Raw genomic sequence first — 27,424 nt, forward strand, 5'->3', positions numbered from 1 at the left:
GCGGACCCCAGGCTCCCATGAGCCGTGGCAAAATGCCGGGACAACGCTAGGAAGAAGGAGACAATTTCACAAATTAACCGGACCGCATTATAAAGCGTTCATGATGAGCACTAGGTCACCAAGGTAACGTCATTACCAAGCTTAAATGGAATTGGGCGGGACATGTTGCCAGGCAGGGTGATGGCAGGTGGACCAAAATGATTACGGATTGGTGGCCGCTTTCGGATGAAAGAAGCGCCTGGCGTCCGTTGGCTCATTAGGTGGACGACATTCGGAAAATCGCGGGGCCATTGTGGATGAGACTAGCCCAGGACCGGCGTGGCGTATACAAAACAAAGAGGGGCCTACGCTCAGCAGTGGACGACTGAAGGCTAAAATGATTAAGACACTAACGTCACAAATAATTGCATGCGATTTACAATACAGGCAGGGATGTCAGCTGCTATGAAAAGTCACGTAACTATTTCCATACATTATAAAAGTATTCTATTACCGATTGTCATCTTGGCTAGAACCCTAGGTCGTGAAGGGGTAAGTGTGGTCATCGCTCTGGGGCCTGTTTACACATTAGTGTTTGTTGTGTATCTATATCATAATGTGTATATTAAAATCAAAAAATATTTCAATTACTTTTAAATTTGATATATAATGTACCTGACATGTAACTTGGCGTTATTAATAAAATATTTGTATTTGTATTACTAAACGCAAGTAGCAATGTCCAAAACGGTGTCTGAAGGAGACCGCATTGTAGCGATAAGACCGCCTGTTGTTAATGAATTGTTATTATTTGAGATGAGATGTGGAATAAAAAGTTATTGTACCTATAATATTGAAAGTCCTAAATTAGTTATAAGGAGCACGTTTGAAATACAGCGATAAATATCGGCTTGCAGTTACAAACCTTTTACTAGTAATACATCAGGCCAATTTCAACAATATAATAATGTGATCTAACATGGATCTGATATCATTCCAATATCAAATGATTCCAGTCTCCTTTAGGACCTGCTGAATTGCGAATAATGTTAACCTTAAACCGAAAACATCACTTTTGAAACTAAGATGGATATCATATTAGAATGAGATCTAATAACTAAAACTCGAATCCAAAAACGTCATTTTGACATTGACAGATCAGTATTATATTGGAATAAGATTTAGGGCCTGTTTCACAAGTCCAAGTAAAGTAATCCAATCAATGTCCACGTAAAGTCCTGAGTAAGCTACTTGCCACTTATCTGACGAGTAAAGTCATCGTTGCTGTTTCATAATCTTCAAATAAGCTTAACTAGTAAATAAAGTGAAATGAAGTTTGGAAGAAAGTTTTATCTGGCAATTTATTTGTTATTTAGTTATCCAATACTTGGCTATCTACTACATTGTGATAATGGTGAATACCCTTAATAACCTAAACTTGAATTGACTTGTTAGTAAAAATAATCTTTGCCACAGCCTTTGAAAATATGACATTGTTTGATTTTTGCCGCCACCCTCCACGTTATAATCATAAAATAATGGAGGTGAACGTTATTCATTCTCTGAAGTTGCTGTCACTTTAAAGTTGAGTAATGACCTTTCTTCCGCGGTCCGCGCTAAGCTATGAGATGTCGTAATCTTGGGATTTCCTTGGAATGTATTTTATAATTTTATGTGAAATTTTAAAGATAATTTGTAAAACTATACACTGTGAGCACATAACCCGACATATTTTTACTACGAATTCCATAAGGAGCGAAAATATGTTATATGCCTTTTTTTATACTCATCATCATCATTTTCATCAGGCCTTTGCATCTATTGCAGACGATTTAAGCATTGCTGTTTAAACAACGGGTTTGGTGACTGTGCAGGCCGATGCGTGAGCGGCACGACCTCCCACATTTTTGGCAGAGACAGCTCATGCCACCTGAGGTTCCAGTCCCGGTTTGCTCTTTTTTAATACTACGTCGATGGCAAACAAACATACGGTCCGCCTGATGGAAAGCAGTCTCCGTACCCTAGCCGACGCCTGCAACTCCAAGTTTTGGTCAAATTCGGCAAAAAAAATTTTTGTTAGTATGTGTGTGTTTTACACACGACTCGTTATTTCTATTTACATATTGGCGAAGAAAACAGCAAAATATATTTTTTTAAATTAACAGACATGTTTTGAGATTTTCCTTTAAAACTTTAATATTTGTCATAGTAGATGTATTCTATGAACCGCATTAAGAATTTCACACAAAAATATAAAAAAAAAACAATAAATTTTGGGGGTTCCCTATATTTAGAATTGGAACTCAAGTTTTTTTTTTTCGTCAGACCCGTGTGGGGTATCTATGGAGAGATCTTCAAACATGATATTGAGGTTTCTAATATCATTTTTTTTCTAAACTGAATAGTTTGCGCGAGAGACACTTCCAAAGTGGTAAAATGTGTCCCCCCTGTAACTTCTAAAATAAGAGAATGATAAAACTAAAAAAAATATATATGATGTACATTAGCATGCAAACTTCCACCGAAAATTGGTTTGAACGAGATCGAGTAAGTAGTTTTTTAATACGTCGTAAATGGTTTGAAACCCTTCATGGGCGAGTCCGACTAGCACTAACTTGGCCGCTTTTTTTTGAAACCGCAATGAAACGCAGTGCGTGATAAGCCTCGGAAATATTTTGCCTCAGAACTGCAACATTCTGATAATATTCACGCAGGAACGAAGATCTATATTTGAGTCCGTTTTAGACCATTGAAATTCCTCTTTGACGTGTAAAATTTGTAATTTTATCAAAAGGAATATGAATATGAATATAGACTCCTTATTATAAACGAGTATTATGATTATGCTCGTTACCGTTTTTGGATTCAATTTTTTTACCCCAAAATCAAGTAAAGATACTATCCGGTATCCGGCCGGAAAGTACGTGACTATCCGGTATCTGGCCGGATAATAAAATAAAAACCAGATAGGTCGAGTACCGGATAGTTACCAAATATTCTGTGTATCTCTTGTTTGCTTTACGGAACTAGTGTAATGTGTATTTTATATAAAAAAAACATGCCCGTGATGTAATAATTAGGTAGTAGACAAATATACTATAAACAAAATGACGATTAAAATGTGTCTAAGCTAACAGAATCTGTAGGTAGTGACAAAGTGTGGAGTGCCACTATAAACGTTATATTTTCATAGAAATTCCCTTGTAGTCGCACTTCCGCACATTACTTGTCACAACAATGCAGAATTAGCTTGGTCCAAAATTATACGAGTATTAACCCTAGTTACCTATCTCTGAAATTACGCCGATTCCAGTTCACTTTATATGAAGATTTTATCTCTAAATATGATCAAGTGTACATAATTTGAGCATCTCTTATAAACTTGGAGTTGAATAAAATGTTTCCAAAACCGCACATAATATGAAAACTATGAGACTGCAATTCCATAAAATCCAATAAATTCCCAGTCCATTCAACTGCACCTTGCAATATGCCACATCATTAATCTCCTTCAAAAATATTTATTTTACCCTTACCTTCTGAATGCCGTCTATCGTATGCAGTGCGTCATCATGAACCTTGTCTCCATACACGAAGGTAGATATTCGGCCGTAGTGGCGCGTGTCACTTGCCGTCCTTAGCGGATAAAGGGTTAAAATATTTTTTTTTTGTTCCAGGTACAGTGAACACCCTGAAATCTCTGCACATTCACGTACCAAAGGCTGTGCTGTCTGGCACGAGCGCGGAGCTGATGTGTACTTACGAGTTGGAAGGTGCCCAGTTGTACTCTATCAGGTGGTACAGGTATGGGGGTAAACTTGCCACTATTTTGCAGATACCTATAACGCATATAAATCAAGAAAGTATATACTAGGAACTTATTCAATGTGAACTGTTTTTGATCGATTGTCATACATAAAAGTACCTAAACTAAACCCATAGATTCGTTGCTACAAAACCTGACAAAGTTCCATCTATGGAGGGTAGAGGTAAGGAGAAAACTCTCGTATGGGAGAACAGTTGCAAAAGTTTCTAGCAACGGTATCATGGTCGCATTTGTATCACCTGTCATGCGTCACTTTCGCACTTACTTACATGTTAGAACGTGACAGGCATGGTGACAAATGATAAAGAGCTTAGCCCCACATATGTGAGTTATTTATTTATTTTATTTTATTATATGGAAAACTCACCAGCGCTAAATATATCTAGAACTTACAATAGAATTACAGAGCCAATTACAGATTAATTACAGTTTAGATAATTGATTAATTTTGCAGTTTTTTAAATCACAGTTCCAAATATTTCCAGAGTGGCGCTAGAACAGCTATGAACTTAGCCGTTAATTACGGAGTGAAGTGCGCTGTCAATGATGTAAAAATTTTTTGATCAAATATTCTAAGTACCGTGGCGCCACCTGTTTAAAGTTTTTTGACGGACACTTTTTCATATATAAAGAGTGTTTTCCTTACCCTCCGTAATTCCATCCACTGCCTGTACTATGGCCCATAAAAATATACGCAAGCAGTTTCTACAAATACCACATTAACGTAATAATTCAATAACAGAAACATGATGGAGTTCTACCGCTACGTGCCGAAGGAGTCGCCGGCCACGAAAGTGTTCCCCGTCGCTGAGATCAAAGTCGACGTAAGTACATTTGTCCCGAAATGCCGCAAAGGATTTGCATCACCAGATAGCAGTTACCAGTTTAAGTTTGGCTCTCGGTAGGCTCTGAGTCGGGTGGGCAGAATGTGGCTTTTTTGAGCAATTTCTTGTTTTCCTTGTTGGATTATAATTTTGTCTTTTAAGGCTTCCATAGTCTGGCATGGTTGCAGGAGCGGGCGCACGTGAGCCGTTGCCATTGTAGGTAAAATCCATGCGTCCGTGCCAGTTTAGCGTTTCTCATACTATTTTTCGTAAACCCGCTCACCCGTTCCGTGCAACCGCATCAGCTAGCGGATCGGGCTTATCTTTTGTAAATACACCTTTTTGGTAACCTTACCTTATCTGTTTTTAAACACTAACACTTTTAAGAACTAGAAAGGCTTGGTAAAGTCCCTAACCACGCCAGAAATATGGTGTTTATGTAAAACGTAACTGAACTAAATAATGTTATATTTGATTAATAACGTAATACGTAAACAAAGAACAAATACATTTACGCAACCGTCAAAAATTTGTCATCAAAAAAATACCGCCCGCTCAGCTAGAAGATGTTGATGTCAACTTTAGCCAGTCTTCTCGGAGACGAGGACAACGCCGACCTTGAAACTTCGGCGGTAAAAGAGCGATTAAGTCCCGTTCTATAATTTAATAATGTGTAAAAATCCTGAAAGTTTGAATCAGTAGTATGATAAAAATACCTGTTATTTAAAATTAGTATTTAACAAAGTTACAGCTTTTTTAACCCACACGGAAATATGTATACCCTTACCATGAGTTTACGCGAGCTTACGGCCACTCGGCCCCTATAATAATAACCGACATTGAGGCCAATTCAAACATGATATCTAAATGTGACGCCAATACATGTGCGGATATAATACAAGTGAAATGCAGGCGGACATAAATTGGATACCATTTTGATGTCACAATGTAAGTCTGAATAGGCTTCATTGATATTATGAAACCCATTGAATTGTTTACTGTAATTTTGTAGCCCGAGGGGTTAAACAAAAATAGAAACATAAAATCATAATTACATGGAGTGGTAAGCTAAGCTAATATAGTTCGTGTCATCAACGATGACGCGCAGTTTTGTCAAATCTATCATTTAATAACATGACATTACAAGTCAAGGCGCGCGTCTTAGTAAATGGCACCATATATACAGATATAATTAAGAGCGAGTTGACGGATAAATGATTTCAAATTGAGACGAATTTAAAATAATTTGTAAGTCGGCTTCGTGGTAAGGGTACGGTTGTTTTTAAATAAAATTGTTCAGTTTAACGGCTCCGACACGGGGCTTTACTGAATATAGGGCACCGCAGCTGACATAACCCGGGACATGCGGGGTTTTTACCTGCGGCGTCATTTTTGATCCGTGGCTTTTATACGTGAATTGCTTGTTATTTTTTTTTAATTAAATGAATTCAATAAAGTTTTTGACAGGCATTTCATTTCCAGAAAAAAGTTTTAATAAGCTTAGAAACAAATTAAAACTGGAAAATTTCACTGACCTGGGTGGGACTGGAACTCACGACTACTGGATCGCTAGCCCAGTGCTTTGCCATCTGAGCTACTAAGACCGTACTCATTACAGTGAATTTTTCCACCATATATGAGCCTTCTTAAACCGATCATTCTCATTCTTCACCATTTTCATTTCTTAGATGACAGGGCACTGGGCTAAGATGGGCAAGATAAGATAAAGATAGTTTATTATTCAAGTGGGAATATTATAATGCGCTTAATATGAACGTCAAATAAAGCTACGCCGGCTCTAACCCTACACCTCTGATCTGAGAAGATTTAAATTCCCCTTCAATTGGAGTAGGCTATCCCAATATAACCGGCAAGAAACTCGGTGGGTAACCACTTTTCAAAACATATACCTTAAAGAATTTATGATTTATTTACCTATTGGTAATTTACTTATCAATAGTTTTATATTTTGACCAAATTATTCATTCCTTTCTCGATTCCGAGTCCTATCTATACAATTAATGAAATTTCGTCAAAATACCTAATTCCTAACTATTACTACTACTAACCCCAATTCGGATCCAACAACTTGTTACTAATTTGGTTTTATTTCGATATGACCTTGAAGATTGCTATCAATAGGGCGTTATTGGGACGACTGGTCACCGTCCGGTAGGTCGGCTCAGGGCTATAAATTATAATCGGAAAAATCGAAGTTAGTCAATTGCGGGCATTTTGCTCTGTTGATCTAATTACGTCTTAGTGAGAGGAAAAGAGAAAGATCCCCGCAATCTGCGAATCCCCCCCTCCCTGGTATCGCTGGAAAGACTGTGGCGGCGAATCTGCTTCAGCTTCACGTCAGTAACTGGCAGGAAGTTACGCAGGATCGGGACAGGTGGCACGCTCTCGTTTCGGAGGCCACGATGCTTTTTGGATCACTGGACCAAAATAGTTAGTAAAAGATTGCTAACGCTGAATTGGGCTCTTGAATCTGTGCAATTGATGATTTTTTTTATCTTATTCATACAGATTGTTTTATGTCCACAGGTGGCAGGTTCGGACGCGAACCGGGTGATTCTAACAGAAGTAGACCGAACTCTGACAGGAGAGTATCAGTGCGAAGTGTCAGCTGATGCTCCGCTGTTTCACACAGATATTAAAGCCGCCGAAATGGTAGTAGTAGGTAAGTTCACTTACTTTTATAAACTGGAATAGATGTCATATCATCATCATTATATCAGCCCTTTATCGCCCACTGCTGAGCATAGATGATATACTAAAGAAAAAGAAAATAATCAAGCCAGGCGCTCCAGTGGCAGAGGCCAGATTTGAATTGGCTTCTTCTGTTTACGCGGTTAGCTCCCTGAACCTCTAGGGTATATGCAAATATAACTTATTACTTTCTGTTACTCGAGCTGGCTCAAACTATAAACGATAAGAAGTAGCTTGGATTTTTCTGGAAGAATACCAGTGCAAGGTTGTCGCTTTTCTACACAGACATAGAACCGGCAGAAGAAAGTTGCTTACTGGGTTTCTTTAGGGTTAAGTCGTTATCAGAAGGGATATGGTAGACCTGTAAGGGTGCCTTTCGATCAGAGATATCATATGCTTGCTAAGCTATGTTTCAATGTATGAAAACATACATATATGCTAAGGCAGGCGTAGTGGGAATTAGTCGGTAAGTAACCCATAACGCACGTGCAATTGTATGTATATGTATCTATCCTTGTTTATCCATATATATGTATATATTTATGTACTCATAGTCATAAGGTATAATGAAACATATTTAGTATTCATAGTATTTATTTACAATTACATAATACATTATAGTATTTATTTAGAAATTTTATTTCGCTTAAAATTTACGTTTTTTTTTTGTTTAATTATCACTGCACCCACCTTGAAGTTTCTCTGGTTTGCCTTATGGTTGACTGGTAGAGAATGCCTATTGGCATTAAGTCCGCCTGTTTTACTCTTTTTTATGTGCAATAAAGTTTAAAATAAATAAATAAATAAACATAGCATAGCACAGCATAGCACATCTCTGGTCAAAATGCACCCTAATAGAGAACCGTGGTCGTAGGTTAGATAATTTCTGCTATTTAATTTTTAAATTAGAATATATAGTACATAAAAGAGGCCGGGAAGTAAGGGGTTCCGGCCAAGTACATGTAGACGGCCGAGTGTAGCGAGGTATAGTGCTTTTCTCAAACATGCAATGAAATAATATTAATCTTTCAAAACAGTGTAGCAGCTAAGACTAACTACAGCCTAGGATGTATGAAAAATTACTTTATCTTGAGATTATTAGTTATTCTTTCAGATAACTAACATTTACATACAACGGTACATATTTAAAGGTAGGTACATATTTTGTAAAAAAAAAAAAATACATTCAGTTACTTAAGGAAATTCCAGATAGAGAGACAGTAATTGGTAAAAGAAGTTAGGGGTACCTCAAAAACTCTAATGAAAAAGTGTTTTTTCGAACCAGCCTACTACAAACTCCATCGTTGATAACATTATAACTATCTATATTCCACGCAGAAAGAGCCTCATAAATCCGTTTGAACTTAAATTAATCTTTTACTGGAAATTGCACTTACAAAGGTCGAGGCCAGGTATTCCGTTATTCACAAACACTAAACTTCATTTTAATCTGCGGCACTGTGAAAAATGCAACAAGAGCACCACAGTAGTAAACGATCAGTAAGATTTTAATTTGAATATACACTTAACAGTTTTGAATGATTCACGTTTGGTTTCACTACACTTAAATCGACCGGGATATAAACCATGATTACCTTTCCCGCTATCGCTATCTCCAGTTACCCGTGAACAAGATGCATGTGGCTGCGTCGAAATATCGGGAGCGCAATCAAAACAATATAAAAGGTAATAACGGTTTATATCCCGGTCGATTTAAGTTTAATACACTTTACAAAACATATGCCCAGATTGCCCAGGCAATAGAAAACAATATATCATTACCAATCCACTTGTCAATGCGGTCAAATCCGTCTGCGGTAAATTCCGTAGGTATTATAAACTTTTTTTTAAAGAATACTAGGTACACGATTGTTATTTTCATCACAGATAGTAATAAAAGATAGTGATTACTTTTAGTTTTAGCAATTAAAAGGAGGTGTGCTCTATTGCATACGGTTGAGAAGAATACGTTCGTATATAAAAAAATACGCATACGGATTTCGCCGCATTGACAAGTGGGCCGTATAATAAGGTGGTGAGTATATATTGCCTGGGCAATCTAGGCATTTTTTTTGCATCTAAATATTTAAATAAGTGTATTAATAAATTGCCCTAACGCAAAACATGAAAATCTAAATATTTACCTTTCTATTGCTTTAATATGCAAGAGCCATAGAGGCAGATTAACGAAAAAAATTTTTTTTAAATGTTTTTCACGGTAGGGCTTTTGGCCTCCATTTACAAGAGGGTTTGGGCATAGCTAAGGTCCGGAATCAGTCATTTTAAACATACGAATTATATAAGTGTTTACTTTTGAATTTGATAGTGATGTATGCAGGAGAGGAGCAATGAATAGAGTAACATTTGGTACAAAATAAACAATCTGGAGTTTTAACAAAGATTTCTATAGACAGAGACAGTTGCTCAAAATTTACGAGCTTAGTCGGTACGCGTAGCAAAGGTGCTGTTACTGGTTACCATACTCAGTCGGTCCTTCCCTAGTTGAAGGAGCGCCACCATATACCCACCTATACTATAGAAAAAGATTTCATCTTAGCTAAACTAACTTTATCAAAGCGTTTGTCAGGTAAGATCAAAGTTACCATACTGTTACTAAGCTTACTTTGCCAGAACGCCTCGCCCGAGAGTTGGCCCATCTAAATAATTACTGGTATTCCCCGCTCAGAGATATGGGGTTAATGTCCAGAGTGAAACGGGACGTTTTTCCTCCTTTAATTCCTCCTGTTTTTCGTAGTTGTATTCCTATTTAATTGCGTAAATTTATCTTGGATTTTAATGATGGATTTTTTAAGTTAAAAGCTTTTCTAATGAGTTGGATTTGAGTCAAGATTTTCTTTTCTTTTCCTCTGTTCAATTTAAATACGTTCTGTCTTTAAGCGTTAGGTATTTTTTACCTGCGGTCATAGACCACTTCAACTTAAAGACTATCCATGTTCATCATTATGAAGTTGTGTGTTTCGTTATTAATGTAAATTGCGTCTGTCAAGATTTTCTTTTCTTTTCCTCTGTTCAATTTAAATACGTTCTGTCTTTAAGCGTTAGGTATTTTTTACCTGCGGTCATAGACCACTTCAACTTAAGGACTATCCATGTTCATCATTATGAAGTTGTGTGTTTCGTTATTAATGTAAATTGCGTCTTCACGTCAGATATGAGCGTTATATTTCGTTCAACAAATCGCCATCTATTATGTTATATATTTTTCACAACATCAGATTTATAAAGGTTTTTTTATTCTTCATAAATTATAATGTTGTATTTTATCTATAAGCGTGAGTGATTTTATCTACATTTGAGTTGTGCGCCAATCACCAAGACAATCCAAGTTCCAAACCACAATAAATGTTTAAATTAGAATCGACCTCTGGGAGTCCAACTTTGTACACTAAATGATAGATACTACTGATAGAAAACACCCATGACTCAGGAACAAATATCTGTGCGCATCACACAAACAAATGCCCTTACTGGGATTCGAACCCAGAATTATCGGCTTCATGGGCAAATTATAAATATTATAAATATTTTGGGGACACTCTCATACATATAGACCCAGCCCCAAAACTAAGTAAAGCATGACCTATGGGTACTGAGCAACGATATTCATACTTATATAGATAAATACATACACAGATAAATAGATAGCATCCATGACTCAGAAACAATTATTCGTGGTGAACACACAAATAAATGGCCTCATCAGGATTTTTGAACCCGGGACCTCCTGCTCCATACCAACTAGGCTAAGAGGCCGTTAACAGCGTGAAAAAGGCTAACTGATAGTCTTTATTATTTACTTGTCGCTGCTACTTGCTCGTATTGTGTGTATTTAAGTGCTTGTTTTACCCGAAGCTGAACATTTTAGCCTATCAGCTGGCGCAAATGCTACACACTACACACTGGCTACACGCTGAGGGTATTCCAGCTTTGATCGCGGCATTATATGCACTTCAACTCTTTTGTGGTTACCATCGAGTGCGCCGACTTCTAGATAATATTGTGATGGGGTCACGTTCGCCGGGGCGGGCGTGGCCTCATACAACTCCCTTGTTCCAGACGGGAGCAAGGGTTTCCTAATTAGCTCAGAGGAGAGAGAGGGTGCAGGGTGAGACAAAGAAACCAAAGGTAATACTGTAACACAAATCGGCGGGCCTTTATGCCGGTTTATTATAAAATAAAGGTTTCTTAAATCTAGATGTCCTAGGCTAGGTACGACGCGGGGGATGATTCTAATTTATAGCAACGGGATTACGGGACGGCGCGGACCCTAAGCTACTCGCGAGTTTTGGGATCGGTATCCCCTAAGAGTGAAGGGGTGGTTTTGACGGGAGCGAGATAGTATAGGGGTGGATACCCCGGGTGCCTTCACGCGTCTGTAAACACGCCGGCACAACCGGGATAAGGAATCGGGAAGGGGTACGTACTCCAGGTGCCTTCACGCGTCTGAAAACGCGCCGGCTCGACTGGGCTACGGGGTCAGGAAGGGTACGTACTCCAGGTGCCTTAACGCGTCTGTAAACACGCCGGCTCAACTGGCCTACGGGAATCAGGAAGGGTAGGGTGGCTAGGGACCGGGAGCCATAACGCGTCTGAAAACACGCCGGCTCGTACCGGGAGAGCAGCGGTCCTCACAGCAGAAGGCGGTGAGAGCGACTGCCTGCTATCTAGGCGACCGCGCTGGCTTTTATAGTGCGCGGCTCGCGGGGCGCGGGCGGGGGCAGCGACTCTCAGTCGCTCGGCGGCCGGCATGCGGCGCGATGGGTAGCTCGGGACAGATCACGCGGCGGTGGCGTGGTATTGTGATGCGTGGCTGCGCGCGCCATCACAGTCCCGTCACCCGTCTGGAGATTTTTACCTATTGGGAAAAATCACCGAATTAGAACATGATGGTTGAAAGATGTTACCTCTCCTCGTTTACTGTTGTTTTGTCTTTTTATTGAAATTTACTGGACGCTATTCTATTTATCTATTATTTTTGTGTTTATCCTAAGTATTCGTATTCCTTTTTTTTCTGTATGTTTATTTAATTTGAGGCATTTTATTTTATGTCGTACCGGTATTTTGTATGCATATGTTTCGTTTATACTTGCTATCTTAATTATGTGTCTATTTATCTTCATTTATTGTTAGCCTATGTTCTCTGTTTTACCCGCGTCGTTTGTTTTTTAAAGTTATTTATTGTAACTATATTGCTTTTACACTATTATACTATTCCCACTATATTGTTGTTCACTTATCGTAATGCTACCAATTCACTTAATTGTTATTTACCTACCCAGTGTATGTATCCTACTTACTATTGTTACGTGCTTCTATGGTTTTATCCATTTACTATCTCACTTATATAAATTTATTTTAAAGGTATTTTGTATTTTGTATGATTATTTTGTATCCTTTTGTTTCGTATATTATTTTCACGGTTTATACTTTTTAGTGGTTTTGTCTTTTACAGCACTGTCTATTTATTTCACTACACTTTATATATTTATATGTTTTTTTTTTTACTTATCTGTTAAATTTTTATAGGTTTTTTATTATTATTATATTCACGGTTTATACTTTTATACTGGTAAACTGGTATTGTCTTTCACTGCACTGTATTTTTATTTCACTACACTATGTATATATATATTTTTTTTTTACCTATTCTTCTTTTCCCCCTTTTCCTTCTTGCGGTGGCGTTCGTAGGGCGGGTGCGCGTGGCTTTTTAAAAAAATTCTATTCTGCTCTTCTAATGTATGGGTATCCCTTTGTGTATAACTTACTTGTTTATTCCTCCCTATATGTATTTTTCTTACTCTAAATTGACGTTTAAGGATCCCATGTTCCTTTTCTCAAGGTGGCTGATGCCCTCACTGTGTTTTTTTTTTATAGATATATCACTGGTTTTTTTTTTTACGTACAGTCCAACGTATTGAGGTGCTAACTTTGCCGCATAGTCGCGCTTTGCTCTGGATAAATTGTGATTTCTTTTCAGGACGAGATTGACTTGCGGGGCCCATTCACGTTTATTTCTGTCATAATGTCCTTTTTGTATGGCCGACGCTTGTTCTTGCTTACATTTTTCCTCCTTGCGTCGGGGTTCCTGGTCAGCTGATGCCGTTTTTCCTGGTACCATCCTCTCGCTGTACTTACTGGATTTCTGGATAGGCCGTCTGCTATCTCGTTTTGCGTTGCGCTCCGACACACGATATAGGCTAACCGGCCTGTGGGGTCTTTTATGCTGTTCAAGCAATGTATTGCTTGCTGGTCCGTTCCTACGGTGAACTGGTCGCCTTCTAGAAATGCCTTCATTTTCTTTATACTCCTTCGGGTTGCTAACCGCTTTTTCTCTGATGTGGTGTATCTTTATCTGTGGTATTAGGTACGCATCTTTCTCGGTTTTCTGGATAATTTTACGTAAATCTACACAGGGTCGGTACATTTCACTCACGTGTTTATTTATTATTTCTTGCTGCTTCGGATTTCGTGGATAATATCTGTGTTTTACGGGTTCTGTTTGCTTCAATTTTATTCTATGTTGTACCTGTGTGAGCGGTGTGGTTGGCTGCGGTTGACTGGATTCGGTGGTTGTGCTATTCTGGTTTTGCTGTTGCGGTTCCGGTGTGATCTTGTTTTCTTCTGTGCTTTCTACGGTTTCTTCTCCTTCTCCGGTTTCTTTGTGTTGCCGCTGGCTATATTTATTACCGCGGTCATCTGAGTCTTGGCTTTCTCCTGGCCATTGTATGGACATTCCGACTCGCTTTAATACGTCCATCCCTATTATAATGTCCGTGGCTGACGGCAACACTCTCAGCCAGTGTCGGATCGTTACCTCCTTGATTACTATGTCGACCAACAGGTTGTCGTGTGCTTGCGTCCTGATCCCATTTGCTAGTATTATTTCTCTTGTTCTTACTTTAGTCTGGTATGCGGAGCTCTTGCATTCGTCGTATACCTGTTGATTGATGTACGAGTTGGTGGAGCCTGTGTCTATAATGCCTTGGTATTTTCTTCCCATTATGTGCAAATCGGTGTATATGCGGTTGTCGCTCGTTTGTGGGCTGTCGGATGCTCCTAGCTTTTCCTGGCCTTTCCAGGTTGTTTTCCTGCAGCAGGCTCTGCTCAACACTCCCAGCTTTCCGCACTGGCTACAAAATACTTGGCGTCTGCCTCTGCAGGCGTCTGCGTTATGTCCCGGTTTCCCACAGGACCAGCAACTCGTCTTGGGGTCGTACCTTGGATGTACTGTTTGGCTCGTACTCTCTCTGTGTTCTGGTTTCGGTTTCTGGTTGTTGCTGCGTCTGTCGTCCCTACCTTGGGTAGTTTGTTCGCTGTTTGCTTGGTTGTGGTCTCTCCATTTGCCGTAGTCGCTAGTGTATCGCCATGCGCCTGATGATGTTGTCGCACCGTACGTGGGTGTCCTTATATTTTCATATTCAGTTCCTAACTTTAACAGTTCTGGTAAGGTACTGTAATCCTGCTTTTTTATGTATAGCTTGTAGCTACGTAGCATGTTCTCGTGTATGCGGTGCAATTTCTCTGCTTCGTCGAGATTTCCATACCTGCGCATCAGTGTTTGAATGTCTGTAACGTAGTCGGTGAATTTCTCTTGAATTCTTTGCTTTCTGGCCACAATCTTGGCTATTAAGTCCTCTCCGTAGTTGGTCGGAAAGTAGTATAATTTAAATACCTTTAGGAATTCGTCCCAATTAGTCCATGTTTCGGCGTTATTTCTGTACCACAGGAGCGCTCTGCCCTGCAGAATACGTGGTAGTGCAGGAAGTATGTCCTCTTTTCCGACCGTGCTGGCGTTGATTAGCTCTTCCAACCTTTCGATGAACTCGATGGCGTTGTCTGTAGTTTTAAACGAGAGGTTCCATTCTTTTATTAACTTTGTGATTACCTTAGCGTTGTTTTCTGCCATTTTTCCGGCTTCTTCTTTCTTGAGGACCTCCACCAAGCCCTTACGTATCTCCTCTACGGTTAAGTCTTCGGTCGGGATGTCACGTTTCGTGGCTTCTTGTATCAATTCGGGTTTCTTCAGTCGGTATATCCAACTTGTAGGCATTTGTAATACCTACCGGTAAGTAGTGGTTGTACGGAGAAGGGTTATTAGTGCGAGAGTTGAATTTACCTGGATGGAGCGTCGGGACTCCTGTTGTACCTCTGTGCGGGCTAGATGTGTTGTACGGGTGGGCGGGATGCGACAGTCCCCCCAAATCGGTGCGGTGATGCTATGGATATCGGCTGTACTGTATATATACCCGGTACGGTATATGTGAAGTATTTATTTATTTATTTATTTATTTATTTATCCCTGACCTCTCTCGAGCACCGGTTCCTTCCAGGATACCGTATGGACTCCTACGTGAGTTATTTCGTTGGGCGCCAGATGTGATTTACGGGTGGGCGGGAAGCGACACTCCCCCCAAATGGATGCGGTAATGCTACGGTGTAGCAGCCCTACGGTATATATATATATTTATTTATTTATTTATAACTACCCCTGTCCTCTCTCGAGCACCGGTTCCTTCCAGGATACCGTATGGACTCCTACGTGAGTTATTTCGTTGGGCGCCAGATGTGATGGGGTCACGTTCGCCGGGGCGGGCGTGGCCTCATACAACTCCCTTGTTCCAGACGGGAGCAAGGGTTTCCTAATTAGCTCAGAGGAGAGAGAGGGTGCAGGGTGAGACAAAGAAACCAAAGGTAATACTGTAACACAAATCGGCGGGCCTTTATGCCGGTTTATTATAAAATAAAGGTTTCTTAAATCTAGATGTCCTAGGCTAGGTACGACGCGGGGGATGATTCTAATTTATAGCAACGGGATTACGGGACGGCGCGGACCCTAAGCTACTCGCGAGTTTTGGGATCGGTATCCCCTAAGAGTGAAGGGGTGGTTTTGACGGGAGCGAGATAGTATAGGGGTGGATACCCCGGGTGCCTTCACGCGTCTGTAAACACGCCGGCACAACCGGGATAAGGAATCGGGAAGGGGTACGTACTCCAGGTGCCTTCACGCGTCTGAAAACGCGCCGGCTCGACTGGGCTACGGGGTCAGGAAGGGTACGTACTCCAGGTGCCTTAACGCGTCTGTAAACACGCCGGCTCAACTGGCCTACGGGAATCAGGAAGGGTAGGGTGGCTAGGGACCGGGAGCCATAACGCGTCTGAAAACACGCCGGCTCGTACCGGGAGAGCAGCGGTCCTCACAGCAGAAGGCGGTGAGAGCGACTGCCTGCTATCTCACAGCAGTGGACGTCTTCTCAATTCCCCCTCAGGGGATTGGGGATGCTGTTCGGGGCGTTGGCCCCCTGCAGCGGTATCAAACCGCCAGCCATGAATATGGCTGGGTCGTCGGGGTGGGGCCTCGGGTGAGGCCCCAGTGGTCGTGTCCGGGTCTTCTCACACCGGCGAGATCAAGCCAGCCAGGTGGGACCCCGTTGGGGGAGGCCCAGCCAGCGATCGTCAACCGGTGTCAGGGTGGTGTCGGTCTGTGGTGTGGTCAATCCGGTGTGGCAGGGGTTGCAGGCGCGAGCTCGCGCGGCAGACCCCTGTGGTCGGGCGGGCGCGCGTGGTACGGCGCTATGCCACGGAGGTGGCTCCAGCGCGACTGGTCCGCGCGCTCGAACATCCGACCCGCCAGGCGAGCTACGAAATCACGTAGCGGTTCTGCTCTCAGGTCCCGGGCTATAACGTCGTTCCTCACATAGCGAGGGGCTTCGACGATGGTGCGTAGAGAGAGCGACTGCTGAGCGTCCAGTCGCTTCCTGTTGCACTCTCCCACTAGCGCGTACCACGCGGGGGCTGCATATGTTAGGCGTGTTCGGACGTAAGTCTTGTACACGCCTAGCTTCACGCGTAGCGATAGCCGGGACTTCAGAACCGGGGCAAGTAAGATGCGAGCGGCACGCGTCTGGGCGATCACGTTCTTGACGTGAGGGGCCATGGTGAGGTGGCGGTCTATGGTCACCCCCAGGTATTTCACCATCGGGGACCACTCGATGGCCTGCCCCAGGAGTGTGAGACGCGGCGGCATCAGCACCTTACGGGATATAGCAATCGCCTGGGTCTTCGACACGTTGACTGATAGTCTCCACTTCTTCAGCCATGGAGGGAGAGCCTCTAGGGCGCACTGGGCTTTGTGCGCTGCGTGTGATAGGCGGATGGATGACGTGATGTAGGCAGCGTCGTCGGCATATAGCGCGAGCGTAACGCCCTCGCTGACCGGGATGTCATCGGTGTAGCGCCCATAACACACGGGCGAGAGGCAGCTCCCTTGGGGCACTCCGGCAAGGATGGTGCGGTCGGATGATACGGCGTCTTCTACCGCCACGTGGAAGCGGCGGTCTTCCAGGAAGGTGGCCACAGTCTTGACTACTCGACGCGGAGTAGTAGACGTGGACAGCTTGTAGAGGAGGCCGGGGTGCCATACGCGATCGAACGCCTTCTCCATGTCCAGAAGAACAGCGACCGTGTGCTCCCTCTTGTTGTAAGCTGCTGCAGCAAGGTGCAGCACGCGGGCAAGCTGGAGCGTCGTCGAGTGTTCCGGGCGGAAGCCGAACTGTTCGTCGCGTGGCTGAATGTGGGGCGTCAGGTGAGGCAGAAGCAGCTTCTCGAAAACTTTCGAGATAGTAGGCAGCAGCGTGATGGGTCGATAGCTCTCAGGACGAAGAATATTCTTCCCGGGCTTGGGAATCATGATGACGCGACCCTGCTTCCAGGGGCGCGGGAAGTGGCCGGTCCGCAGGACTCCGGTGAAGAGCCGCGCCAACGTCGCGATGGCTCGCGGGGGCAGGTGGCGCAGCGCCTCGTTCGGTATGCGGTCGGGGCCGGGTGCCTTCTTCAGCGGGGTGCGTCTTATCATCCTCTGGACTTGGCCCGGTGTGAGGATGATGGGATCTTCGTCAGGAGCTATGGACGTGGCGAAGTAGTCCGCCAGGTGCTGCTTTACAGCTGCTTCGTGCTCGGTGTCGTCGGACGGATTCGGTCTGAACTGCGTCTCCAGGTGGTCAGCGAAAATCTCCGCTCGATCTTCTGCGCGGTAACGTGGGGTACCGTCACTGGCGAAAAGAGGGCGGATGGGTGCTGGTCTTCCTGTTACTCTGCGGCACAGACGATGGATGTCGTTCCAGTCCTCACCAGCTGACTCGATGTACTCGAGCCAAGAGTCCTCGGTGTAAGCCGCGAGGCTTTGCGAGATCTTCTCGGCGAGAGAGTTCAGCTGGGACTTCATGGTGGGACATCGTGTGCGCTGGAATTGTCGACGCAGTTTCCTCTTCCTCTCGATGAGGGTCAGGATAAAGGCGGGGATGCTTTGCTTACGGCGCGACTGACTGGCGCCGGTCTCGGCGGAAGAGTCTGTCAGGGCGGCAGTGGCGCATGAGGCGAACTCCTCAGCGAGTCGGTCGACTTCCTCCGCTGTAGTCACGGGGAAGGATGGAGTGTGTTCGCTCATGTAGGTCGCAAAACGATCCCAATCCTGTCGTCGGCGAGGTGAGGGCGGAGCCGTCCGAGTCGGCGTCAAGTCCAGTGTTGCCAAGACGGGCTGGTGGTCAGAAAGGAGATGGTCATCCAGGACGTCCTGCGCGGGCCAGGAAGTCAGGCCGCGTACTACCATAAGGTCGATGACGTCCGGTGTGTGGGCTGCCGTGTACGGGAAGTGCGTGGGGACCTCTGGTCCTAGCACCTCGTATCCTTGGGCTTCTGCATCGGCAAGGAGTCGCTGCCCATCTGGGCAGGTCTTCACGGAGTTCCATGCAGTGTGTTTGCAGTTGAAGTCACCGGCTACAATCGAGGGCAGCGGCGAGTCCAGCAGGTCGTGGACATCAGCCACTGCAAGGCGAGAGCTGGGTGGCTTGTAGAACGCAAACACACGCAGAGGGTGGCGGTCGACGCAGATTTCCACGCCTAGGGCGTATGACGACCGGAGAGTTGTCGGCACTGGCAGCGGCTGGTGGATGACCTGACGCTTCACAAGGACGGCCAGTCCCCCATCCAGTGCCTGCTATCTAGGCGACCGCGCTGGCTTTTATAGTGCGCGGCTCGCGGGGCGCGGGCGGGGGCAGCGACTCTCAGTCGCTCGGCGGCCGGCATGCGGCGCGATGGGTAGCTCGGGACAGATCACGCGGCGGTGGCGTGGTATTGTGATGCGTGGCTGCGCGCGCCATCACAATATAAATGAATAATTTATTATAACATTTCTCAATAAAATTCCTATTATTTTTCACTTCCTGCAGCAATTAAATCAGCAGTAATGTCGCACTCCAATACAACAGCAATAATGGTAGTGTAATATGAATCCGAACGGCACCTTCACATATCACCAGTTAACAGCGTGTTTGATACAGACTGACAGTCTCTTTTATTTACTCGTCGGTACTACCTGTATTATTTAAGTACTTGTTTCGCCCGAAGCAACGTTTTAGCGTATCAGCTGCATACCATTTTAATCTAGTCCCCTTCTGCCCACTCACGATATTTCCCCTTTTACAGAATATTTTATTAGGAGCGGTGAAATATTCCATATGAGACTCAAGCAGTGTTGCCAGGCGTACGATAATAGTCGTACGGTACGTTGTACGTTCCAAAGAGCATTATCGTTCGCAAAAATACGATAATTTCAGCCATTAGACGATGCCACCAAAAAAGTCTAGTTTTTGAAGCAAAATATGACACTTTCCTTGAGAAATAGACTACAATTAGCACCTTTTGGGTGTTCGGCTCCTTGATTCACGTCAAAAATATCGAATTTCCTGTTAAACGTTTGGATCTATCACAAAAATACACAAATATAAAACTGTTTTTTGTGCAATTTAGACAAAAATTGCGTTCTTGTTTGATTATACATACATGTAAGCTTATTTTGCAAGAAATTTTGAGAGTAGTGCCTTTTTAACAGGCGCACGATATTTTTTTCATCGCTAATTTTGACACTCATTCATCATTTTGACATTCATTTTTTCTTCATTTTTACGATAATTCTCTTCCGCTCACCTGGCAACACTGGGCTAAAGGTACCGTTCGGATTCAGACTACACCAACTACTGCTGCAAGAAACGGCATGCAAAAAGGTCATTTTTACGAGAAATTTCTTAAAAAAACACATTTCACGTTTTTGGCAGCAGTAGAGTTTTTTTTTACTACGTCGGTGGCAAACGAGCATACAGCTCGCCTGATGGTAAGCAGTATCCGTTGGCTATCTACGCTTGCAACTTCAGAGGAGCTACATTCGCGTTGCTGACCTTAACACTCCGCATCCTCGTTGAACTATGGCAACCTTACTCACTAGCAGGAAAACAGCACTATGAGTAGGGTCTAGTGTTATTTGGCTGCGGTTTTCTGTACGGTGGATGTACTTCCCCATTGGACTTTACTCTAGATCTGGAATAACATCCGCTGTGCTGTGCCCTGCCACACAAAGCGAGATCACAATATTCACAGTGCCCATACCTCTACCCATTTACTATATTTCCCCATCTACAGAATCCTTAATTGCGTTGCTCTAACATTGGCATAATGATAACATCGTGTGACAGGGACAACATTATACAGCACCATCAATACTATCATACTGTCGATGCCACCCAATATTATATATTTAGGTCACAAAACAAAAAACAATTGTTCTGGCTCTCCTGAAAAGTTGACTTTTTCACATCCGACCGGACCAGGGGCCCATTTCTCGAAAGGTATTAGTCTAATATTATTATGTGTTGCTATGGTAACCTATACGACTTGACAGTCCGTGGACTAGTAATATTAGTCTATTACCGCGATGCCGTTCGAGATATGGGCCCCAGACCTACCGGCCTAATGCGAATTTTAAGATACGTCAAACATGTTGTAAAGATACTTACGTACTTCACTGGCTCAGTGACCCAAACAGGATCTAGGCCTCTGACACAAAGGAACGCTACTCTGCCCTATCCTGCACCACTTCACGCCAGTTAGGTATTCCGAGGGCGGACAAGTCTTTTAGGGCTTCGTCACTCCAGTGGTATCTGGGACGCCCAGACGGACGTTTTCCACCAGGATGTGCTAAAGATAGGATATGGATTAGATATATCATTCAAAAGTCGCTTTCAGGATGCTGTTGGGACTGCCTCTATACTGCAGCGCTTCAGGGATGTTCACCGTGGAACGAACTGATGACTTCTAAGCCATCAGGCGTAAGCAAATAGCGTCTCTGTTATGCCGGGGTCGGGGCAGTCACAGCAGCATACTCAAGGTCATAGCTGACAGGGTGGATTGTACCTTCCTAAAATTTTGGGTTTAATTAATTATAAATAAGTAATGTAGTAGTTAAGTTACTAACGTAGCCATAAGCACTACTAACAATTCTATGGATAAATTTTTATCTGAAATAAAGAATTAAAAATAATGAAAGTGACGAAAACGTCACTTTTTTCACTGACATATCGTATCTTTAGGAAATTTATCCAGGAAATTTTTGACGTATCATAAAATTCGAATCGGGCCGCGTTTCTATAATTCATTACTTGTTCCCAAAGACAGTATAAATAATTGCGTTTCAAAAAGACAAATAATTCAGCTGAATGAGTGTGTATTCGGCTCGGTCTTCAAATGGAAAATTCATTTTGCAGGAGGTCGTCGGCCCAATTCAGTTTCGAAAAGGAAATTTGTTGCTTCCCCTGGAATAGCAACTCGATTTTCTTTGTTTACTATTTACAATGGGATCATTATTAATGCGTTGAGGTATCTATGTGGGGAAAACATATTTCAGTAAAAGGTTTATAGACAAAACAATAAATATTAACAACCTAGGGACCATTACTTATATAACACGTTTTTCTTATTTGAGTCTCAAGTACAAAAAAAATGTACCAATCACGCCTTAAAGGTGCAATGTAAAAATTAGTTTTTGATTCTTTTAACTTTACGATGTCTATAGGAAAGACGCGAACTAGTTAACAATAATAACAAATATGTATGACACAAGTATAAGTAAGTCAGATATGTCTTCTTGGAATTTGTGAAGAATTTTTATACGTAAATCTATTTTGAATATATTGCGAGGTACGTACAGTGTTTTTCTCAAAAAATTGTTGAAATACAACTTAAAATCACCTAAAAGTTCAATGTCCAAACACCAGCCAGTCTAGGCCAACAATTTTGTATGAAAATCCATTGCCGGCGTACAACATGTTTCGCAACATTTCCTCGCATTTTTTTAATATAACTATGCGTACAGTCAGCACCAATAGCAGCGGATAAAACAACTGGTCAAGAGTATCTGCCTTAGGTACTCGATTATTTTTCCAAATAGAGATATATATCAAATATCAAACATTTATTCAGCAAATAGGCCACAGGGGCACTTTTACATGTCCATTTTTACAAACAATAAATTAAAAAAAAAAACAATTACAAATATCGAATCTATGAAATAATAAATACATTATTAGAGATGTATACTGTCTCTAAATGTCAAATTACACAAAAAAAAACTATGATAAAAAAAAATAAAACCATAAAATACTAAAATTCTTTAGAGATGTATAAGTCTCTACGTGTCAGAGATAAAATATAAAAATATATATTAAATTATCCTTAGAGATGTAGAGGGTCGCCAAGGCTTGAATTCTTATATAAATAATTAAAAGACAAAAAAATTAAATAGGCAGTATGCATTAAAAAGCACCTACAAACGTTTAATTGTTCCATATATATAGATAAAGTTCTCTCTTTTTGTTGAGCTATCAAAGAATATGCTACTTTTAATGCTGACTATGCCTCAGCCAATAATTCTCTATTTCTCGGCCTTTGTAATAAAGTAAGTACTATTATTTTGACCTTGATTTTTATATACTTACAATTTTAATTGTAACATTCTTCAACAGAACCCCCACTGACAAGTCCAAACGTGTCGTCGGACCGCATGTCGTACGTCGGCGGCGACCACATACAGGCGAACTGCTCGTCTCCGCCATCTTTGCCTGCCGCCAACGTCACGTGGTACGTCAACGAGCAGATGGTGAGTTTTCTTCAAATGTTTGTTTGGGCGGTATATATAAGATTTTAAACAAGTCTGAGGATGTCATCGGACTCCACGTCGTACGTCGGCGGCGACCACATACAGGCGAATTACTTATCGCCGCCAAAATCACGTGGTACGTCAACGAGCAGATGGTAAGTTTTGTTGAAATATTCAATTTATAACCAATATGTGTTAAGACAAAATGACGTCATATCCAAACTGAACTTTCTGCCTGAGCCATTCCAGTTAGGCGTGAAATATGAACTTAAACCACGTCAGAATTATTACATGTTTCTACAGATTATTCTCTTGAGAATATTCGTAAGTCTAATACCCTTATGAATAAAAATAGTGGGTTTATAGAAGTATTTTTATTAAGACGAAATGTGCTAGACCCTTCGCCTCTTAGGTACTAAAAGATCAAACAAGTCTGAACGTGTCGTCGGACCGCGTGTCGTACGTCAGTGGTGACCACATACAGGCGGACTGCTCATCGCCGCCATTGTTGCCCGCCGCCAACGTCATGTGGTACGTCAACAGCAGATGGTGGATATTGTTGAAATTATTTAACTTTATAAGATAAAACAATATAATAATATTAAGTCACAAGGACGATATTCAAACTGAACTTTACGCCTAGGCTATTCCAATAAAGCATGACAAATATGATCTTGAACAACGTCAGAAGTGTTATTCGATTTCTTAATTATTATAAGAGCTAAATGTTAAATGCAAAATATATTTCGCTCTTTGAGGTGGTATCAAAATAAAATGAAAACAACGACCCAATTCGAAGAATGAGATTCGATAACGATAAGTTCTGGTTTAGATAAGTTCTCATTTAGATATCGTTTTATGTCGTATAATTGACAGAAGCAGCTCGATTCGAGTAACCAATGTCACTTTGACGTTAGAAATATCGTAGATAGATCTTATTGGGATCACAGTGGAATCGAAATACATGTCGTTTAGTTATCGATCTTTTAAAGATCTTTCGAAGATCTTAAACGTGTCTTAATCTTTCTTCGAATCGGGTCGCAAGTCGTTAAATAAGCGGCGTCCTAGTCGAGAGTCGAGTAAAGTTCTCATTCTGACATCACTCATTGTGCATCTCACTCGCGCACAACACACAAGGTGAAAATGTAAATCAATGTTTGAATGACGCTCAAGGTCTGAATACAAGCTATCATAAAAAATACTTAAACTTCATAAAATTTTAATAATTTTGAGTTTAAAAGATGTAGAAACATGAAAGAAATTGTGAAAGTTAAATTTGTTCTTTGATTAAAATAATTTATTGGCTTATTATTTCTTTGCATAAAATTTTGAAGATATATTTTTGGCTTGCATCAAGTGAAACTTGTGCATAAATATATCTATAAAATGATAGACAACGGTCGTAATAAAAAAAATACTTCGTCGGTAGGGTAGGTTAGGTAAACCGTATATTACTGGCCACCATCCAATAACCTTATAACAAAATAGTTAAAAATAAGAATTCTATTTATTCACACTACGAGTATTCAAGTAAATTAAATAACACTAGTTCTGGAATTTCCTTGAATTATGTGAACATTAAACACAATCGTTTTTAGTTAAGGTGGCCAGTAATAGACGATTTGCTCTGTATAGATATATGAATATAAACAAAAACGTAGTTTCCACTTCCTTCCACGGGGTAAACTTTCATTCACAAGTTATAGTCAAAAATCCGTAATAAGTAAATGAAATTTTGAAAGTTATGAGTCATACATTTTTGACTTGACCATTACACTGGTATCAATTTTTTTAGTATTTCTTGATGGTGAAGATCAATTGAAAACTATTTGTTTCGGCTTCATATAGGTATGTATGACTGTCAAAAGTCAAATGTTATAGAGTTCCAACTTGTATATCAATGAATACACGCGCTGTGTGTCCGAGATAGATATTATTCATACCACCTAAAATCCTGATTAATATTTTATGTATATATACATACTTTCGATAACTTGAACCTCAATCAGGTAAAGTCCTAGTCAAAACAAAACAAAATGCTGCTCCGTTCTCCCTTCCCATAAAAGCTAAAAACCTTCATAACTCAAATTACTCAACATTACCAATTCGAAGTTATCAACGATTTCCTTCACAATTATCCAGTAGGTACTATTTTACCTCCATAAATCGGAAATTAAATTTTAACTTCTATAACTCGAAATAACCAATGTATCGTCTTATCACCTCTATATCTCAAAGATCTTTAAAAACAAAAGTTACGATGCCGCTGATCATCGTTTGTCCCTTTCCGACGTATTGGTATGATGGAAAGGGACACACGATGATCAGCGGCATCGTAACTTTAGGACACGTTTATGAATAAGGGGGTAAGAGTGTATTCCGCGTTTGTATATTAATTACCTTTTACCACACTCAAAAAGAGGGGTGTTTTATATTTGATGCCATTGTCTATCTGTCTGTGGCATCGTAACTCTCCAACGTATAGACCGATTTCTTCTGTTCTTAGCTATGTTTGATAGAAACCTATCCAGCAGTTTGAAGAATATCAGCTTTTTTTCAAAAAGGCATTTTTTCTCAAAGGATTAATGTGTTGCTTTTGTCCACAGGTACCTGGATTCACAGCTAACCACGTGCTGAACTTCAGCAATGGCTACGCGTCGAGTCAAGCCACTCTAGAATTAGAGGCAGCCGCGCTCTCGCCCGTGCCTACCCTAATGATTCGGTAAGAAGCTTATCTCGGTAGGTTCCTGTTACAACACAAGGTACTTCACGCTACATGTAAGATACGTCCACCGTACATACATGGGAGGTACTTAAAGGGGGCTGACGAAACCACACAACATCTAAACATTCACACGGAATCTAGACTATATTCCCTAGGGCAGACTCTAACTGAAATCTTAAAAGGTTACAGCTGGATTGATCGTAAAAATTCATGAGAACATGTCTAATTTTCATTGGCCGAACGGAGCGAAGGCTACCATTTCAGGTTGGACAAAAATGTTTTGCGTCCGGATGTATTCTACATGTTGCATTTCTCAACCAATTCTCGTGAAATTTTGCAAGCATGTTTGACAATTATTTAAAATTTTATTGTCGATTCAATGTATGGAAATTTTACGAAAGGCGTATCCAAATGGGTTTACGAGGTCTACAAACACCTCTCTAAGCCACTAGTTTATTTTCAGTTGTATATACCCTGCATACTATAGCGGTATAATTTTAGAGAAATTAGCTAGTGACCCCAGTGATCTGATGATCAAAATTTTACAAATTTTCAGAGTAATTGAAACAGAAGGTAAAATCATTTGAAAACATTCAACAATTTCATATTTTCCAGGTGCGAGGCCTCCATATTCGATGTATGGAAGTCGACGAGTCAAACTCTGGTGCTTCGGGAGCGAAGTGCGAACCCCGCTTCGGCTTTAGGCCGAAGTTTCACAGGTAAAACCTAAGGCCGAGGTTTTACAGCTTGCCGGCAACTTTGGCAATCTTGGAGGGAACTTTTGGGTTTTAATTCAATCGCTTATTGAACGCGGGTGAGGCGAACGGTTTGAGAAACCAGGCGCTAGGTATAATTCACTCTAAAGGTCTTCGCACACTATACCAATTCCACACCAACTCTTCACTTTTGGTTCACCTTAGTGAACGACGAGTGGACGACGCGTAGACCACCCGACAGTTACCTAAATTTTAAACATTGTACTATAGGACATAGAAGATAAGGCTTTAATTTCAATATTTAATTTTGAGTCGAGTGGCTGTTGAGTTGTAACAATGTGCTAAGACCTTAAGGGTCCGAGCCGAGGCTTCCGGCACTTCATTACACTTCACCGTAGAAAACTGAAGTGTTGGACGCTTCGGTTTTTTGAATTTTAAGCTGCCATATTACGCTAGTTAATTTAATTATTTGACTCTCCCGTGCCTGGTATGCAGTTGGAATATACGACCTTATCTAAGCCTACATTCGACACTTCGCTAATCTTTACTAAGACGGTGAAAGTTGTTATCTGAATATATTGAACTCATCTAAACGTTAAAAGACGTTATATTACGATACATATCAATACTTATTACCAC

The 27,424-nt window shown here is 41.5% G+C and overlaps 2 protein-coding genes across 2 annotated transcripts; both read left to right on the forward strand.

The window, feature by feature from the left end:
• Positions 1–3,551: 3,551 nt before the first annotated feature.
• On the forward strand, positions 3,552–8,463 carry LOC133516682 (uncharacterized). The gene is made up of 5 exons (XM_061849704.1): positions 3,552–3,576; positions 3,657–3,783; positions 4,548–4,629; positions 7,177–7,312; positions 8,456–8,463. Exons 1-5 carry the CDS (start codon positions 3,552–3,554, stop codon positions 8,461–8,463), a joined length of 378 nt encoding a protein of 125 aa, XP_061705688.1.
• Positions 8,464–22,295: 13,832 nt separating this feature from the next.
• On the forward strand, positions 22,296–26,799 carry LOC133516683 (uncharacterized). The gene is made up of 4 exons (XM_061849705.1): positions 22,296–22,314; positions 23,211–23,344; positions 25,951–26,066; positions 26,685–26,799. Exons 1-4 carry the CDS (start codon positions 22,296–22,298, stop codon positions 26,797–26,799), a joined length of 384 nt encoding a protein of 127 aa, XP_061705689.1.
• The last annotated feature ends 625 nt before the right edge of the window (positions 26,800–27,424 follow it).

The sequence above is a fragment of the Cydia pomonella genome, chromosome 3 (assembly GCF_033807575.1).
Source record: "Cydia pomonella isolate Wapato2018A chromosome 3, ilCydPomo1, whole genome shotgun sequence".
Classification (NCBI taxonomy): domain Eukaryota; kingdom Metazoa; phylum Arthropoda; class Insecta; order Lepidoptera; family Tortricidae; genus Cydia; species Cydia pomonella.

What these genes read in the sequence shown, in the direction of transcription:
- LOC133516682 (XM_061849704.1), top strand. Translation starts at nt 3,552, where the DNA reads ATGAACCTTGTCTCCATACACGAAG. An exon ending in TACTCTATCAGGTGGTACAG is followed by an intron (nt 3,784 to 4,547) that starts GTATGGGGGTAA and finishes ATTCAATAACAG; the next exon opens with AAACATGATGGAGTTCTACC. An exon ending in TCGCTGAGATCAAAGTCGAC is followed by an intron (nt 4,630 to 7,176) that starts GTAAGTACATTT and finishes TTATGTCCACAG; the next exon opens with GTGGCAGGTTCGGACGCGAA.
- LOC133516683 (XM_061849705.1), top strand. An exon ending in GGTACGTCAACGAGCAGATG is followed by an intron (nt 23,345 to 25,950) that starts GTGAGTTTTCTT and finishes TTTTGTCCACAG; the next exon opens with GTACCTGGATTCACAGCTAA. An exon ending in GTGCCTACCCTAATGATTCG is followed by an intron (nt 26,067 to 26,684) that starts GTAAGAAGCTTA and finishes CATATTTTCCAG; the next exon opens with GTGCGAGGCCTCCATATTCG.